This window comes from Telmatherina bonti (assembly GCF_933228915.1).
Source record: "Telmatherina bonti genome assembly, chromosome: 24".
NCBI classification, from domain to species: domain Eukaryota; kingdom Metazoa; phylum Chordata; class Actinopteri; order Atheriniformes; family Telmatherinidae; genus Telmatherina; species Telmatherina bonti.
Window position 1 is genome coordinate 29,621,433 of NC_136633.1, and position 18,792 is coordinate 29,640,224.

The 18,792-nt window shown below is 46.5% G+C and overlaps 1 protein-coding gene across 1 annotated transcript in view; it reads left to right on the forward strand.

Annotated features, from left to right (window-relative positions):
• Positions 1–850: 850 nt before the first annotated feature.
• The window catches only part of LOC306773926 (grancalcin-like), a 54,905-nt gene continuing 36,963 nt past the window's right edge, over positions 851–18,792 (forward strand). The window contains exons 1-7 of the mRNA XM_079263871.1: positions 851–1,008; positions 2,085–2,309; positions 2,377–2,446; positions 3,899–3,942; positions 4,021–4,168; positions 5,007–5,120; positions 5,211–5,269. Of these exons, the coding sequence (XP_079119997.1) occupies positions 985–1,008; positions 2,085–2,309; positions 2,377–2,446; positions 3,899–3,942; positions 4,021–4,168; positions 5,007–5,120; positions 5,211–5,269 (684 nt within the window). The 5' untranslated portion in view covers positions 851–984. The remainder of the gene's footprint in view (positions 1,009–2,084; positions 2,310–2,376; positions 2,447–3,898; positions 3,943–4,020; positions 4,169–5,006; positions 5,121–5,210; positions 5,270–18,792) is intronic.

The following is an 18,792-nucleotide window of genomic DNA, read 5'->3' on the forward strand; positions in this document are numbered from 1 at the left end:
ATTAGAAGTTTTTATTTGGGAAGATGTCCATAAAACCAGGAAGTTTTTATTGACAGTTGGTGAAACTTTTGTTTACCTTTTTGTCTGGATCTATGTTGTAGAAGTCCGACTGCACAGAAAAACTTCAATTTTATAGCTTAGTACATACCCTTTCACTGAATGAAGAATGAATGAAGTCATTTTATTTAACAGAATACAATAAAATCACTTCAAGAACAAATTTAGCAAAGAAATAAATCTTACATTTAAGAAGCAACTGTGCATTTAGTGGAGCAGGTAAAAAAATAAATAAAGCAACAACCACAACAAAAAAACCCCCAAATAATTAAATTTCAAAACTACAACAACAAAAACAAATTATTTGAATTAAAATGAAATTAAATTAATCCCTTTTATTCTATTTCCACCTCTCATATTATTCTAATATCCTCAATGAAATTTGTATTTTATTATTATCTGTTCATTTGATTGTATTTAATTGTAAATACACTTTTTGTTTATTTCTGTATTTATTTATTTATTGTAAATAAATAAAATTCCTCTTTATAAAAGCCACCGTGGATTCAGTGGCGCCATCTAGTGGTTAATGTCATAAAAGACTGTCTGAAAAACAGATATTTTATTTAAATGGTATAGGTCAAATACTTTAACATCAACATAAACACACAACATATTATTTTAATTGATTGTATTTACACATTTGTGTTCAACTTTGTGTCTTTATCGCGGTTTTATGGTCACCAGTTCAGTTTAGTCTCAAGTAATAGGCGGGGTTTACAACTGTCTTGCTTTTTCATTGGTCGGCTGCCCTGTCAGTCAGCTGACTTCCTGGAACGCGAGCCTTGCGGATGTGACGTAACAGTTGCGCGGAGTTGTGGGAAGTTGGAGGCTTGAAACGGATTAAAAACTTTAAAAACGGATTAAGACTGTTTTTAAGAACATTTTCCAGCCTGTAAACGTGCTGAATCCGCGGTGTTGCACCAGATGGCTTACCCAGGATACGGTGGGGTGAGTTTAAGCCTCCAGCGGGGTGTTAAAGTGGCTAAATGTGTTAGCTTAGCTAACATCACGCTCGCGCTGAAACGAGTTTCTGAGTTTTTAACCAAAAAAAAAAAAAGTTTTTAAAGTAAAGTTTGAAGTTTTTGCTCGTAAGAAACAAATATTACACGTTCCAGAAGAGAAGTCTTTTTCCTTCAGCTGGGGGTAAAATAAGAAGTAAAGCGACTTCCGGGTTGGTAGATCTGTCCAATCAGAGCAGCTGTTCGGGAACTAGTTAGTTTAGAGTTAACCTGGTTATTTAGTAGTTTTTTCTAACTAAATACCCAGAAAAGGTGGTGCTGTACTTTATTCTTTCCCGGCAGGCCTTTTCCTGCTGACCTTGTGATAAACGTTGAGCTTAACGTCAGATTTTAAGCCCGTAAAAAGTTTATAACTCAGAAGTTATAACTCAGGTGTTCAACATGAGGTCCGCGGACCCAAAGCGGCCCACCTTATTTCTTCTTCTTCGTTGTTTTGTTGAAATGTAACATATTTCATAGCGGGAAGGTAGCATGTTGAATCTTTCTGACTTCCGTTGGCATGACGACACATGTGGAAATGAACATGTATGTAGATGTTTCTGTGTCCTCGAGAGGTTTTCTGGTTTTATTGATCCGTGGTGATCCGGAAGGTTTTCATTCGTAATTATTTAACTCTGCAGATCTGTTACTAAAAGCATCAAAATAAAATATATGAACTCAAATGTTTATTTATGAAGTTTGAATTAAAAATAGTTTTTATTTTAATTTAAAAATCTAAATAATATTAAATTAAAAATATAACACGTAGAATTTTTCTATAAATACACTTTTTTGTACTAACTAAACTTTTAAGATACATTTAATAAAATATGTAAATAAATGAAAATGGAAATGAAATAATTGTGATTAACTGAGTATATTGATGAAGTATTATTAGTTTGCCGTAAAACCAGAGGAACTTGTTGTTTCTGTGTTTATAATGAGCTGAACCGACTCGGACCCGGTTTAAAGCCGGACCCGGTTCCTGGTTCATTATGGTGTCTGATGAAAACTGATTTCTTTCAGTATGGAGCTCCAATGCCAGGCATGCCCGCTCAGGGGATGCCCCCACAAGGCATGCCAGGGGGCCCCATGGGGGGCCACATGGGAAGTATGGGTGTGCCAATGGGAGCCGGACCACCGCAGGGAGGATATCCTGGATATGGAGGAGGGTATCCAGGTGGATACGGGGCCCCGCCCCCAGCTGCTAATGACCCCATGTGGGGCTACTTCACCGCTATAGCTGGACAGGTGAGTGTGGAGCGTCACCGTTTCTTCTCTGTTTCATCGGGTGACCATAACGGCGGTTTCTGTGCAGGACGGGGAGATCGACGGCGAGGAGCTGCAGAGGTGTTTGACGGAGGCCGGCTTCACCGGCAGCTACGCTCGTAAGTTTAACCTCCAGCAGGTGTTCCTCCTGTAGCGGTCCGGACCTTCGATTCCCCCCACGACGTAGGCCCCCATGCTACGTAGCTCCCGCAGGACGCAACATTTAGTCCCATCCGCTCTGTAGATGCTGCAGAGGAAGTCTCAGACTCTACATAAACTAACAGACCACCCTGCAGTGGGCGTGTCCCCCCCGTAGCGAGCAGGGTCACCCCCTGCAGTGGGCGTGTCCCCCGTAGTGAGCAGCGTCACCCCCTGCAGTGGGCGTGTCCCCCCGTAGCGAGCAGGGTCACCCCCTGCAGTGGGCGTGTCCCCCCGTAGCGAGCAGGGTCACCCCCTGCAGTGGGCGTGTCCCCCCGTAGCGAGCAGGGTCACCCCCTGCAGTGGGCGTGTCCCCCGTAGCGAGCAGCGTCACCCCCTGCAGTGGGCGTGTCCCCCCGTAGCGAGCAGCGTCACCCCCTGCAGTGGGCGTGTCCCCCCGTAGCGAGCAGCGTCACCCCCTGCAGTGGGCGTGTCCCCCGTAGCGAGCAGCGTCACCCCCTGCAGTGGGCGTGTCCCCCGTAGCGAGCAGGGTCACCCCCTGCAGTGGGCGTGTCCCCCGTAGCGAGCAGGGTCACCCCCTGCAGTGGGCGTGTCCCCCGTAGCGAGCAGCGTCACCCCCTGCAGTGGGCGTGTCCCCCGTAGCGAGCAGGGTCACCCCCTGCAGTGGGCGTGTCCCCCGTAGCGAGCAGGGTCACCCCCTGCAGTGGGCGTGTCCCCCCGTAGCGAGCAGGGTCACCCCCTGCAGTGGGCGTGTCCCCCCGTAGCGAGCAGCGTCACCCCCTGCAGTGGGCGTGTCCCCCCGTAGCGAGCAGCGTCACCCCCTGCAGTGGGCGTGTCCCCCCGTAGCGAGCAGCGTCACCCCCTGCAGTGGGCGTGTCCCCCCGTAGCGAGCAGCGTCACCCCCTGCAGTGGGCGTGTCCCCCCGTAGCGAGCAGCGTCACCCCCTGCAGTGGGCGTGTCCCCCGTAGCGAGCAGCGTCACCCCCTGCAGTGGGCGTGTCCCCCGTAGCGAGCAGCGTCACCCCCTGCAGTGGGCGTGTCCCCCGTAGCGAGCAGCGTCACCCCCTGCAGTGGGCGTGTCCCCCCGTAGCGAGCAGCGTCACCCCCTGCAGTGGGCGTGTCCCCCGTAGCGAGCAGCGTCACCCCCTGCAGTGGGCGTGTCCCCCCGTAGCGAGCAGCGTCACCCCCTGCAGTGGGCGTGTCCCCCGTAGCGAGCAGCGTCAGCACAAACCGAAGGTGTGGGACGTTCCACAGACCAACCCCCGTGGCCCCGCCCCCTGGCTGTGAGCAGGTTTTCCAGTGTTGCGTTTGAGGTCGTGTAGGAAAGGGGGGCGTCCCACGGCGGGGTTGTGAGGGTTCTCTGCAGGCTACTTCCTGTGGCATGGCGTTTAAACCGGCTCTTCTTCCTCGCAGCCTTCAGCCTGGAGACGTGCCGGATCATGATCGCCATGCTGGACGTATCCTTTCCTCAGCTGAGCCTCGCCGCTCGCTGCGTGAACTTTCCGCTCGGTGTTGAAACTTAACCAGCTCCGCAGAGAGACTTCACGGGGAAGATGGGCTTCAACGAGTTCAAGGAGCTGTTCACGGCTCTGAACGGCTGGAAGCAGAACTTCATGATGTTCGACCAGGACCGCAGCGGCACCGTCGAGCCTCACGAGATGTCTCAGGCCATCAACGCCATGGGTGAGTCGTCCCGCCACTTTCATTCCTCTCTGCAGACCAGCGAGTTGCTTTCTCTTGAGATTCTACTCTCTGCTTTTCACATTAAAACGCTGCATCAGACGGAGAGCTTTTATTTTCTACGTCATCATGGTCGTCCTCTTCATCAGCTCCACCTGATGAAGGCTGAATCCCGTAGAAACGCCTCGGATATGGCGACTGTTCGCTGTTCCTTCTCCCCTAAACCGCTCGCTGGAACCGAAAGTAGGAGCAGTGTTTCTAATGTTTCTATCAGCTGTTCGTGTTGGCGAGGAGGAAAGTTGCTGCCTGTTGCAGGAGAGAAGATCCAAATCGCTGTGTTAAATATTAAATAAATAAAATTTAATTTAATTTAATAAAATAAAACATCTAATTAAAATAAACTGGAAGTATTGTTTTAATTGTGGAAAAAAAAAACTAAAACAAAATTAAACAAAACAGATTTTATACATATTTACTTACATTTGATGTATTTTAATTTAGCATAAATGTAAATATTTAAATGGATTAAATAAATTGAATATATTTGATCAAGAATTAAACAAGATAATTAATTTTTACGACATTTTAAAATAGTTATAAAAATGCATATAAATTTGTATCTGAAGCAAAATGGAGTTAAAAATTGACGTTTCAGTACAGGGACAGTTTATTATATGTATTTATAGGTTGTGTTCTGCTGTTTTACTGGTCCGTCTACTGGAGACCACATGGTTGTGGAGGTGCAACCTGCACTCAGAGGATTCATATCATAATACCTGATTTTAACCCTTTTTCATCCATTTATTTACAACCAAACGTTGGATCCTTCACCTCCGTACAGGTTACCGAGTCAGCCCGCAAGTCCTGAACGCCATCATAAAACGCTACAGCAAAGCAGGCCGGATTTTCTTTGACGACTACGTGGCGTGTTGTGTGAAGCTGCGAGCGCTGACAGGTACGGAGGCAGCGGCAGGACTTTTGCATGTGAGTCACGCTGCAGGAAAATGAGATTTGTTGACTTGTTTGTTTACTGGTCCTGCTGCAGATAACTTCAGGCGGAGGGATGCCATGCACCAGGGGTCTGTCAACTTCCAGTACGATGATGTAAGTTTCTGTTTTCATCTTCCTCGGTAGCATCAGTTACCATCTATTAAACGACCATAAGATGGCTGTAAAATGTCCGTAAAACGTCCGTAAGACGATGTAAAATGTCGTAAGACCATTGCAAAACGCCCGTAAAATATCCGTAAAACGTCCAAGACGGCTGTAAAATGTCTGTAAAATGGCTGTAAAACGTCCGTAAGACGGCTGTAAAACGCTCATAAGACGTCCCTAAAATGTCCATAAGACGGCTGTAAAACGCTCATAAGACGTCCCTAAAATGTCCATAAGACGGCTGTAAAACGTCCGTAAGACGGCTGTAAAACGTCCGTAAGACGGCTGTAAAACGTCCGTAAGACGGCTGTAAAACGCTCATAAGACGTCCCTAAAACGTCCGTAAGACGGCTGTAAAACGCTCATAAGACGTCCCTAAAATGTCCATAAGACGGCTGTAAAACGTCCGTAAGACGGCTGTAAAACGTCCGTAAGACGGCTGTAAAACGCTCATAAGACGTCCCTAAAACGTCCATAAGACGGCTGTAAAACGTCCGTAAGACGGCTGTAAAACGTCTGTAAAGTAGCTGTGGTATGTCCGTAAAACGTCCGTAAGACGATGTAAAACGTCTGTAAAGTAGCTGTGGTATGTCCGTAAAACGTCCGTAAGACGGCTGTAAAACGTCTGTAAAGTAGCTGTGGTATGTCCGTAAAACGTCCGTAAGACGGCTGTAAAACGTCCGTAAGACGATGTAAAACGTCTGTAAAGTAGCTGTGGTATGTCCGTAAAACATCCGTAAGACGATGTAAAACGTCTGTAAAGTAGCTGTGGTATGTCCGTAAAACATCCGTAAGACGATGTAAAACGTCTGTAAAGTAGCTGTGGTATGTCCGTAAAACATCCGTAAGACGGCTGTAAAACGTCTGTAAAGTAGCTGTGGTATGTCCGTAAAACATCCGTAAGACGATGTAAAACGTCTGTAAAGTAGCTGTGGTATGTCCGTAAAACATCCGTAAGACGATGTAAAACGTCTGTAAAGTAGCTGTGGTATGTCCGTAAAACATCCGTAAGACGGCTGTAAAACGTCTGTAAAGTAGCTGTGGTATGTCCGTAAAACGTCCGTAAGACGATGTAAAACGTCTGTAAAGTAGCTGTGGTATGTCCGTAAAACGTTCATAAGACGGCTGTAAAATGTCCGTAAATCGTCTGTAAAATAGCAGAAAAATGTCCGTAAAACGTCTGTAAAACGGCCATAAGACGTCCCTAAAATGTCCATAAGACGGCTGTAAAATGTCTGTAAAATGTCCGTAAATCATCCGTAAATCATCCGTAAAATAGCTGTAGAATATCCATAAAACGTCTGTAAAGCGCCCATAAGAGGTCCCTAAAAAGTCCATGAGACAGCTGTAAAATGTCCGTCAGACGGCTGTAAAATGTCCGTCAGAGGGCTGTAAAATGTCCGTTAGACGGCTGTAAAAGGTCCGTGAGACGGCTGTAAAAGGTCCGTGAGACGGCTGTAAAAGGTCCGTGAGACGGCTGTAAAAGGTCCGTCAGACGGCTGTAAAAGGTCCGTCAGACGGCTGTAAAAGGTCCGTCAGACGGCTGTAAAAGGTCCGTCAGACGGCTGTAAAAGGTCCGTCAGACGGCTGTAAAAGGTCCGTCAGACGGCTGTAAAAGGTCCGTCAGACGGCTGTAAAAGGTCCGTGAGACGGCTGTAAAAGGTCCGTGAGACGGCTGTAAAAGGTCCGTCAGACGGCTGTAAAAGGTCCGTGAGACGGCTGTAAAAGGTCCGTCAGACGGCTGTAAAAGGTCCGTCAGACGGCTGTAAAAGGTCCGTCAGACGGCTGTAAAAGGTCCGTCAGACGGCTGTAAAAGGTCCGTCAGACGGCTGTAAAAGGTCCGTCAGACGGCTGTAAAAGGTCCGTGAGACGGCTGTAAAAGGTCCGTGAGACGGCTGTAAAAGGTCCGTGAGACGGCTGTAAAAGGTCCGTCAGACGGCTGTAAAAGGTCCGTCAGACGGCTGTAAAAGGTCCGTCAGACGGCTGTAAAAGGTCCGTCAGACGGCTGTAAAAGGTCCGTCAGACGGCTGTAAAAGGTCCGTCAGACGGCTGTAAAAGGTCCGTCAGACGGCTGTAAAAGGTCCGTCAGACGGCTGTAAAAGGTCCGTCAGACGGCTGTAAAAGGTCCGTGAGACGGCTGTAAAAGGTCCGTGAGACGGCTGTAAAAGGTCCGTCAGACGGCTGTAAAAGGTCCGTCAGACGGCTGTAAAAGGTCCGTCAGACGGCTGTAAAAGGTCCGTCAGACGGCTGTAAAAGGTCCGTCAGACGGCTGTAAAAGGTCCGTCAGACGGCTGTAAAAGGTCCGTGAGACGGCTGTAAAAGGTCCGTCAGACGGCTGTAAAAGGTCCGTCAGACGGCTGTAAAAGGTCCGTCAGACGGCTGTAAAAGGTCCGTCAGACGGCTGTAAAAGGTCCGTGAGACGGCTGTAAAAGGTCCGTCAGACGGCTGTAAAAGGTCCGTCAGACGGCTGTAAAAGGTCCGTCAGACGGCTGTAAAAGGTCCGTGAGACGGCTGTAAAAGGTCCGTGAGACGGCTGTAAAAGGTCCGTGAGACGGCTGTAAATTTCCGTGAGACGGCTGTAAATTTCCGTAAGACGGCTGTAAAAGGTCCGTCAGACGGCTGTAAAAGGTCCGTCAGACGGCTGTAAAAGGTCCGTCAGACGGCTGTAAAAGGTCCGTCAGACGGCTGTAAAAGGTCCGTCAGACGGCTGTAAAAGGTCCGTCAGACGGCTGTAAAAGGTCCGTCAGACGGCTGTAAAATGTCCGTCAGACGGCTGTAAAATGTCCGTGAGACGGCTGTAAAAGGTCCGTGAGACGGCTGTAAAATGTCCGTCAGACGGCTGTAAAAGGTCCGTGAGACGGCTGTAAAAGGTCCGTGAGACGGCTGTAAAAGGTCCGTGAGACGGCTGTAAAAGGTCCGTGAGACGGCTGTAAAAGGTCCGTGAGACGGCTGTAAAAGGTCCGTGAGACGGCTGTAAAAGGTCCGTCAGACGGCTGTAAAAGGTCCGTCAGACGGCTGTAAAAGGTCCGTGAGACGGCTGTAAAAGGTCCGTGAGACGGCTGTAAAAGGTCCGTGAGACGGCTGTAAAAGGTCCGTAAGACGGCTGTAAAACGTCTGTAAAGTAGCTGTGGTATGTCCGTAAAACGTCCGTAAGACGGCTGTAAAACGTCTGTAAAGTAGCTGTGGTATGTCCGTAAAACGTCCGTAAGACGGCTGTAAAACGTCTGTAAAGTAGCTGTGGTATGTCCGTAAAACGTCCGTAAGACGGCTGTAAAACGTCCGTAAGACGATGTAAAACGTCTGTAAGACGGCTGTAAAACGTCTGTAAAGTAGCTGTGGTATGTCCGTAAAACGTCCGTAAGACGATGTAAAACGTCTGTAAAGTAGCTGTGGTATGTCCGTAAAACGTCCGTAAGACGGCTGTAAAACGTCTGTAAAGTAGCTGTGGTATGTCCGTAAAACATCCGTAAGACGGCTGTAAAACGTCTGTAAAGTAGCTGTGGTATGTCCGTAAAACGTCCGTAAGACGATGTAAAACGTCTGTAAAGTAGCTGTGGTATGTCCGTAAAACATCCGTAAGACGGCTGTAAAACGTCTGTAAAGTAGCTGTGGTATGTCCGTAAAACATCCGTAAGACGATGTAAAATGTCTGTAAAGTAGCTGTGGTATGTCCGTAAAACATCCGTAAGACGGCTGTAAAACGTCTGTAAAGTAGCTGTGGTATGTCCGTAAAACATCCGTAAGACGATGTAAAACGTCTGTAAAGTAGCTGTGGTATGTCCGTAAAACATCCGTAAGACGGCTGTAAAACGTCTGTAAAGTAGCTGTGGTATGTCCGTAAAACATCCGTAAGACGATGTAAAACGTCTGTAAAGTAGCTGTGGTATGTCCGTAAAACATCCGTAAGACGATGTAAAACGTCTGTAAAGTAGCTGTGGTATGTCCGTAAAACATCCGTAAGACGGCTGTAAAACGTCTGTAAAGTAGCTGTGGTATGTCCGTAAAACGTCCGTAAGACGATGTAAAACGTCTGTAAAGTATCTGTGGTATGTCCGTAAAACATCCGTAAGACGATGTAAAACGTCTGTAAAGTAGCTGTGGTATGTCCGTAAAACATCCCTAAGACGGCTGTAAAACGTCTGTAAAGTAGCTGTGGTATGTCCGTAAAACATCCGTAAGACGATGTAAAACGTCTGTAAAGTAGCTGTGGTATGTCCGTAAAACATCCGTAAGATGATGTAAAACGTCTGTAAAGTAGCTGTGGTATGTCCGTAAAACATCCGTAAGACGGCTGTAAAACGTCTGTAAAGTAGCTGTGGTATGTCCGTAAAACGTCCGTAAGACGATGTAAAACGTCTGTAAAGTAGCTGTGGTATGTCCGTAAAACGTTCATAAGACGGCTGTAAAATGTCCGTAAATCGTCTGTAAAATAGCAGAAAAATGTCCGTAAAACGTCTGTAAAACGGCCATAAGACGTCCCTAAAATGTCCATAAGACGGCTGTAAAATGTCTGTAAAATCAGCGGTAAAATATCCGTGGAACGTCTGTAAAATGTCAGTCAAATGTCCGTAAATCATCCGTAAAATAGCTGTAGAATATCCATAAAACGTCTGTAAAGCGCCCATAAGAGGTCCCTAAAAAGTCCATGAGACAGCTGTAAAATGTCCGTCAGACGGCTGTAAAATGTCCGTCAGACGGCTGTAAAATGTCCGTTAGACGGCTGTAAAAGGTCCGTTAGACGGCTGTAAAAGGTCCGTTAGACGGCTGTAAAATGTCCGTCAGACGGCTGTAAAAGGTCCGTCAGACGGCTGTAAAAGGTCCGTCAGACGGCTGTAAAAGGTCCGTCAGACGGCTGTAAAAGGTCCGTCAGACGGCTGTAAAAGGTCCGTCAGACGGCTGTAAAAGGTCCGTCAGACGGCTGTAAAAGGTCCGTCAGACGGCTGTAAAAGGTCCGTCAGACGGCTGTAAAAGGTCCGTCAGACGGCTGTAAAAGGTCCGTCAGACGGCTGTAAAAGGTCCGTCAGACGGCTGTAAAAGGTCCGTCAGACGGCTGTAAAAGGTCCGTCAGACGGCTGTAAAAGGTCCGTGAGACGGCTGTAAAAGGTCCGTGAGACGGCTGTAAAAGGTCCGTGAGACGGCTGTAAAAGGTCCGTGAGACGGCTGTAAAAGGTCCGTCAGACGGCTGTAAAAGGTCCGTGAGACGGCTGTAAAAGGTCCGTGAGACGGCTGTAAAAGGTCCGTAAGACGGCTGTAAAACGTCTGTAAAGTAGCTGTGGTATGTCCGTAAAACGTCCGTAAGACGGCTGTAAAACGTCTGTAAAGTAGCTGTGGTATGTCCGTAAAACGTCCGTAAGACGGCTGTAAAACGTCTGTAAAGTAGCTGTGGTATGTCCGTAAAACGTCCGTAAGACGGCTGTAAAACGTCCGTAAGACGATGTAAAACGTCTGTAAAGTAGCTGTGGTATGTCCGTAAAACGTCCGTAAGACGGCTGTAAAACGTCTGTAAAGTAGCTGTGGTATGTCCGTAAAACATCCGTAAGACGGCTGTAAAACGTCTGTAAAGTAGCTGTGGTATGTCCGTAAAACGTCCGTAAGACGATGTAAAACGTCTGTAAAGTAGCTGTGGTATGTCCGTAAAACATCCGTAAGACGGCTGTAAAACGTCTGTAAAGTAGCTGTGGTATGTCCGTAAAACATCCGTAAGACGATGTAAAATGTCTGTAAAGTAGCTGTGGTATGTCCGTAAAACATCCGTAAGACGGCTGTAAAACGTCTGTAAAGTAGCTGTGGTATGTCCGTAAAACATCCGTAAGACGGCTGTAAAACGTCTGTAAAGTAGCTGTGGTATGTCCGTAAAACATCCGTAAGACGATGTAAAACGTCTGTAAAGTAGCTGTGGTATGTCCGTAAAACATCCGTAAGACGGCTGTAAAACGTCTGTAAAGTAGCTGTGGTATGTCCGTAAAACATCCGTAAGACGATGTAAAACGTCTGTAAAGTAGCTGTGGTATGTCCGTAAAACATCCGTAAGACGATGTAAAACGTCTGTAAAGTAGCTGTGGTATGTCCGTAAAACATCCGTAAGACGGCTGTAAAACGTCTGTAAAGTAGCTGTGGTATGTCCGTAAAACGTCCGTAAGACGATGTAAAACGTCTGTAAAGTAGCTGTGGTATGTCCGTAAAACATCCGTAAGACGATGTAAAACGTCTGTAAAGTAGCTGTGGTATGTCCGTAAAACATCCGTAAGACGGCTGTAAAACGTCTGTAAAGTAGCTGTGGTATGTCCGTAAAACATCCGTAAGACGATGTAAAACGTCTGTAAAGTAGCTGTGGTATGTCCGTAAAACATCCGTAAGATGATGTAAAACGTCTGTAAAGTAGCTGTGGTATGTCCGTAAAACATCCGTAAGACGGCTGTAAAACGTCTGTAAAGTAGCTGTGGTATGTCCGTAAAACGTTCATAAGACGGCTGTAAAATGTCCGTAAATCGTCTGTAAAATAGCAGAAAAATGTCCGTAAAACGTCTGTAAAACGGCCATAAGACGTCCCTAAAATGTCCATAAGACGGCTGTAAAATGTCTGTAAAATCAGCGGTAAAATATCCGTGGAACGTCTGTAAAATGTCAGTCAAATGTCCGTAAATCATCCGTAAAATAGCTGTAGAATATCCATAAAACGTCTGTAAAGCGCCCATAAGAGGTCCCTAAAAAGTCCATGAGACAGCTGTAAAATGTCCGTCAGACGGCTGTAAAATGTCCGTCAGACGGCTGTAAAATGTCCGTTAGACGGCTGTAAAAGGTCCGTTAGACGGCTGTAAAAGGTCCGTTAGACGGCTGTAAAATGTCCGTCAGACGGCTGTAAAAGGTCCGTCAGACGGCTGTAAAAGGTCCGTCAGACGGCTGTAAAAGGTCCGTCAGACGGCTGTAAAAGGTCCGTCAGACGGCTGTAAAAGGTCCGTCAGACGGCTGTAAAAGGTCCGTCAGACGGCTGTAAAAGGTCCGTCAGACGGCTGTAAAAGGTCCGTCAGACGGCTGTAAAAGGTCCGTGAGACGGCTGTAAAAGGTCCGTGAGACGGCTGTAAAAGGTCCGTGAGACGGCTGTAAAAGGTCCGTGAGACGGCTGTAAATTTCCGTGAGACGGCTGTAAATTTCCGTAAGACGGCTGTAAAAGGTCCGTCAGACGGCTGTAAAAGGTCCGTCAGACGGCTGTAAAAGGTCCGTCAGACGGCTGTAAAAGGTCCGTCAGACGGCTGTAAAAGGTCCGTCAGACGGCTGTAAAAGGTCCGTCAGACGGCTGTAAAAGGTCCGTCAGACGGCTGTAAAATGTCCGTCAGACGGCTGTAAAATGTCCGTGAGACGGCTGTAAAAGGTCCGTGAGACGGCTGTAAAAGGTCCGTGAGACGGCTGTAAAATGTCCGTCAGACGGCTGTAAAAGGTCCGTGAGACGGCTGTAAAAGGTCCGTGAGACGGCTGTAAAAGGTCCGTGAGACGGCTGTAAAAGGTCCGTGAGACGGCTGTAAAAGGTCCGTGAGACGGCTGTAAAAGGTCCGTGAGACGGCTGTAAAAGGTCCGTCAGACGGCTGTAAAAGGTCCGTCAGACGGCTGTAAAAGGTCCGTGAGACGGCTGTAAAAGGTCCGTGAGACGGCTGTAAAAGGTCCGTGAGACGGCTGTAAAACGTCTGTAAAGTAGCTGTGGTATGTCCGTAAAACGTCCGTAAGACGATGTAAAACGTCTGTAAAGTAGCTGTGGTATGTCCGTAAAACGTCCGTAAGACGGCTGTAAAACGTCTGTAAAGTAGCTGTGGTATGTCCGTAAAACGTCCGTAAGACGGCTGTAAAACGTCCGTAAGACGATGTAAAACGTCTGTAAGACGGCTGTAAAACGTCTGTAAAGTAGCTGTGGTATGTCCGTAAAACGTCCGTAAGACGATGTAAAACGTCTGTAAAGTAGCTGTGGTATGTCCGTAAAACGTCCGTAAGACGGCTGTAAAACGTCTGTAAAGTAGCTGTGGTATGTCCGTAAAACATCCGTAAGACGGCTGTAAAACGTCTGTAAAGTAGCTGTGGTATGTCCGTAAAACGTCCGTAAGACGATGTAAAACGTCTGTAAAGTAGCTGTGGTATGTCCGTAAAACATCCGTAAGACGGCTGTAAAACGTCTGTAAAGTAGCTGTGGTATGTCCGTAAAACATCCGTAAGACGATGTAAAATGTCTGTAAAGTAGCTGTGGTATGTCCGTAAAACATCCGTAAGACGGCTGTAAAACGTCTGTAAAGTAGCTGTGGTATGTCCGTAAAACATCCGTAAGACGATGTAAAACGTCTGTAAAGTAGCTGTGGTATGTCCGTAAAACATCCGTAAGACGGCTGTAAAACGTCTGTAAAGTAGCTGTGGTATGTCCGTAAAACATCCGTAAGACGATGTAAAACGTCTGTAAAGTAGCTGTGGTATGTCCGTAAAACATCCGTAAGACGATGTAAAACGTCTGTAAAGTAGCTGTGGTATGTCCGTAAAACATCCGTAAGACGGCTGTAAAACGTCTGTAAAGTAGCTGTGGTATGTCCGTAAAACGTCCGTAAGACGATGTAAAACGTCTGTAAAGTATCTGTGGTATGTCCGTAAAACATCCGTAAGACGATGTAAAACGTCTGTAAAGTAGCTGTGGTATGTCCGTAAAACATCCGTAAGACGGCTGTAAAACGTCTGTAAAGTAGCTGTGGTATGTCCGTAAAACATCCGTAAGACGATGTAAAACGTCTGTAAAGTAGCTGTGGTATGTCCGTAAAACATCCGTAAGATGATGTAAAACGTCTGTAAAGTAGCTGTGGTATGTCCGTAAAACATCCGTAAGACGGCTGTAAAACGTCTGTAAAGTAGCTGTGGTATGTCCGTAAAACGTCCGTAAGACGATGTAAAACGTCTGTAAAGTAGCTGTGGTATGTCCGTAAAACGTTCATAAGACGGCTGTAAAATGTCCGTAAATCGTCTGTAAAATAGCAGAAAAATGTCCGTAAAACGTCTGTAAAACGGCCATAAGACGTCCCTAAAATGTCCATAAGACGGCTGTAAAATGTCTGTAAAATCAGCGGTAAAATATCCGTGGAACGTCTGTAAAATGTCAGTCAAATGTCCGTAAATCATCCGTAAAATAGCTGTAGAATATCCATAAAACGTCTGTAAAGCGCCCATAAGAGGTCCCTAAAAAGTCCATGAGACAGCTGTAAAATGTCCGTCAGACGGCTGTAAAATGTCCGTCAGACGGCTGTAAAATGTCCGTTAGACGGCTGTAAAAGGTCCGTTAGACGGCTGTAAAAGGTCCGTTAGACGGCTGTAAAATGTCCGTCAGACGGCTGTAAAAGGTCCGTCAGACGGCTGTAAAAGGTCCGTCAGACGGCTGTAAAAGGTCCGTCAGACGGCTGTAAAAGGTCCGTCAGACGGCTGTAAAAGGTCCGTGAGACGGCTGTAAAAGGTCCGTCAGACGGCTGTAAAAGGTCCGTCAGACGGCTGTAAAAGGTCCGTCAGACGGCTGTAAAAGGTCCGTCAGACGGCTGTAAAAGGTCCGTCAGACGGCTGTAAAAGGTCCGTCAGACGGCTGTAAAAGGTCCGTCAGACGGCTGTAAAAGGTCCGTGAGACGGCTGTAAAAGGTCCGTGAGACGGCTGTAAAAGGTCCGTGAGACGGCTGTAAAAGGTCCGTCAGACGGCTGTAAAAGGTCCGTGAGACGGCTGTAAAAGGTCCGTGAGACGGCTGTAAAAGGTCCGTGAGACGGCTGTAAAAGGTCCGTAAGACGGCTGTAAAACGTCTGTAAAGTAGCTGTGGTATGTCCGTAAAACGTCCGTAAGACGGCTGTAAAACGTCTGTAAAGTAGCTGTGGTATGTCCGTAAAACGTCCGTAAGACGGCTGTAAAACGTCTGTAAAGTAGCTGTGGTATGTCCGTAAAACGTCCGTAAGACGGCTGTAAAACGTCCGTAAGACGATGTAAAACGTCTGTAAAGTAGCTGTGGTATGTCCGTAAAACGTCCGTAAGACGGCTGTAAAACGTCTGTAAAGTAGCTGTGGTATGTCCGTAAAACATCCGTAAGACGGCTGTAAAACGTCTGTAAAGTAGCTGTGGTATGTCCGTAAAACGTCCGTAAGACGATGTAAAACGTCTGTAAAGTAGCTGTGGTATGTCCGTAAAACATCCGTAAGACGGCTGTAAAACGTCTGTAAAGTAGCTGTGGTATGTCCGTAAAACATCCGTAAGACGATGTAAAATGTCTGTAAAGTAGCTGTGGTATGTCCGTAAAACATCCGTAAGACGGCTGTAAAACGTCTGTAAAGTAGCTGTGGTATGTCCGTAAAACATCCGTAAGACGGCTGTAAAACGTCTGTAAAGTAGCTGTGGTATGTCCGTAAAACATCCGTAAGACGATGTAAAACGTCTGTAAAGTAGCTGTGGTATGTCCGTAAAACATCCGTAAGACGGCTGTAAAACGTCTGTAAAGTAGCTGTGGTATGTCCGTAAAACATCCGTAAGACGATGTAAAACGTCTGTAAAGTAGCTGTGGTATGTCCGTAAAACATCCGTAAGACGATGTAAAACGTCTGTAAAGTAGCTGTGGTATGTCCGTAAAACATCCGTAAGACGGCTGTAAAACGTCTGTAAAGTAGCTGTGGTATGTCCGTAAAACGTCCGTAAGACGATGTAAAACGTCTGTAAAGTAGCTGTGGTATGTCCGTAAAACATCCGTAAGACGATGTAAAACGTCTGTAAAGTAGCTGTGGTATGTCCGTAAAACATCCGTAAGACGGCTGTAAAACGTCTGTAAAGTAGCTGTGGTATGTCCGTAAAACATCCGTAAGACGATGTAAAACGTCTGTAAAGTAGCTGTGGTATGTCCGTAAAACATCCGTAAGATGATGTAAAACGTCTGTAAAGTAGCTGTGGTATGTCCGTAAAACATCCGTAAGACGGCTGTAAAACGTCTGTAAAGTAGCTGTGGTATGTCCGTAAAACGTTCATAAGACGGCTGTAAAATGTCCGTAAATCGTCTGTAAAATAGCAGAAAAATGTCCGTAAAACGTCTGTAAAACGGCCATAAGACGTCCCTAAAATGTCCATAAGACGGCTGTAAAATGTCTGTAAAATCAGCGGTAAAATATCCGTGGAACGTCTGTAAAATGTCAGTCAAATGTCCGTAAATCATCCGTAAAATAGCTGTAGAATATCCATAAAACGTCTGTAAAGCGCCCATAAGAGGTCCCTAAAAAGTCCATGAGACAGCTGTAAAATGTCCGTCAGACGGCTGTAAAATGTCCGTCAGACGGCTGTAAAAGGTCCGTCAGACGGCTGTAAAAGGTCCGTCAGACGGCTGTAAAAGGTCCGTGAGACGGCTGTAAAAGGTCCGTGAGACGGCTGTAAAAGGTCCGTCAGACGGCTGTAAAAGGTCCGTGAGACGGCTGTAAAAGGTCCGTCAGACGGCTGTAAAAGGTCCGTGAGACGGCTGTAAAAGGTCCGTGAGACGGCTGTAAAAGGTCCGTCAGACGGCTGTAAAAGGTCCGTCAGACGGCTGTAAAAGGTCCGTGAGACGGCTGTAAAAGGTCCGTGAGACGGCTGTAAAAGGTCCGTGAGACGGCTGTAAAAGGTCCGTGAGACGGCTGTAAAAGGTCCGTGAGACGGCTGTAAAACGCTCATAAGACGTCCCTAAAACGTCCGTAAGACGGCTGTAAAACGCTCATAAGACGTCCCTAAAATGTCCATAAGACGGCTGTAAAACGTCCGTAAGACGGCTGTAAAACGTCCGTAAGACGGCTGTAAAACGTCCGTTAGACGGCTGTAAAACGCTCATAAGACGTCCCTAAAACGTCCATAAGACGGCTGTAAAACGTCCGTAAGACGGCTGTAAAACGTCTGTAAAGTAGCTGTGGTATGTCCGTAAAACGTCCGTAAGACGGCTGTAAAACGTCCGTAAGACGATGTAAAACGTCTGTAAAGTAGCTGTGGTATGTCCGTAAAACGTCCGTAAGACGGCTGTAAAACGTCTGTAAAGTAGCTGTGGTATGTCCGTAAAACATCCGTAAGACGATGTAAAACGTCTGTAAAGTAGCTGTGGTATGTCCGTAAAACGTCCGTAAGACGGCTGTAAAACGTCTGTAAAGTAGCTGTGGTATGTCCGTAAAACGTCCGTAAGACGGCTGTAAAACGTCCGTAAGACTATGTAAAACGTCTGTAAAGTAGCTGTGGTATGTCCGTAAAACGTTCATAAGACGGCTGTAAAATGTCCGTAAATCGTCTGTAAAATAGCAGAAAAATGTCCGTAAAATGTCCATAAGACGGCTGTAAAATGTCCATAAGACGGCTGTAAAACGTCCGTAAGACGGCTGTAAAATGTCCATAAGACGGCTGTAAAACGTCCGTAAGACGGTGTAAAACGTCTGTAAAGTAGCTGTGGTATGTCCGTAAAACGTCCGTAAGACGGCTGTAAAACGTCTGTAAAGTAGCTGTGGTATGTCCGTAAAACGTCCGTAAGACGGCTGTAAAACGTCTGTAAAGTAGCTGTGGTATGTCCGTAAAACGTCCGTAAGACGGCTGTAAAACGTCCGTAAGACGGCTGTAAAACGTCTGTAAAGTAGCTGTGGTATGTCCGTAAAACGTCCGTAAGACGGCTGTAAAACGTCTGTAAAGTAGCTGTGGTATGTCCGTAAAACGTCCGTAAGACGGCTGTAAAACGTCTGTAAAGTAGCTGTGGTATGTCCGTAAAACGTCCGTAAGACGATGTAAAACGTCTGTAAAGTAGCTGTGGTATGTCCGTAAAACATCCGTAAGACGGCTGTAAAACGTCTGTAAAGTAGCTGTGGTATGTCCGTAAAACATCCGTAAGACGGCTGTAAAACGTCTGTAAAGTAGCTGTGGTATGTCCGTAAAACGTCCGTAAGACGATGTAAAACGTCTGTAAAGTAGCTGTGGTATGTCCGTAAAACATCCGTAAGACGGCTGTAAAACGTCTGTAAAGTAGCTGTGGTATGTCCGTAAAACATCCGTAAGACGATGTAAAATGTCTGTAAAGTAGCTGTGGTATGTCCGTAAAACATCCGTAAGACGGCTGTAAAACGTCTGTAAAGTAGCTGTGGTATGTCCGTAAAACATCCGTAAGACGATGTAAAACGTCTGTAAAGTAGCTGTGGTATGTCCGTAAAACATCCGTAAGACGGCTGTAAAACGTCTGTAAAGTAGCTGTGGTATGTCCGTAAAACATCCGTAAGACGATGTAAAACGTCTGTAAAGTAGCTGTGGTATGTCCGTAAAACATCCGTAAGACGATGTAAAACGTCTGTAAAGTAGCTGTGGTATGTCCGTAAAACATCCGTAAGACGGCTGTAAAACGTCTGTAAAGTAGCTGTGGTATGTCCGTAAAACGTCCGTAAGACGATGTAAAACGTCTGTAAAGTAGCTGTGGTATGTCCGTAAAACGTTCATAAGACGGCTGTAA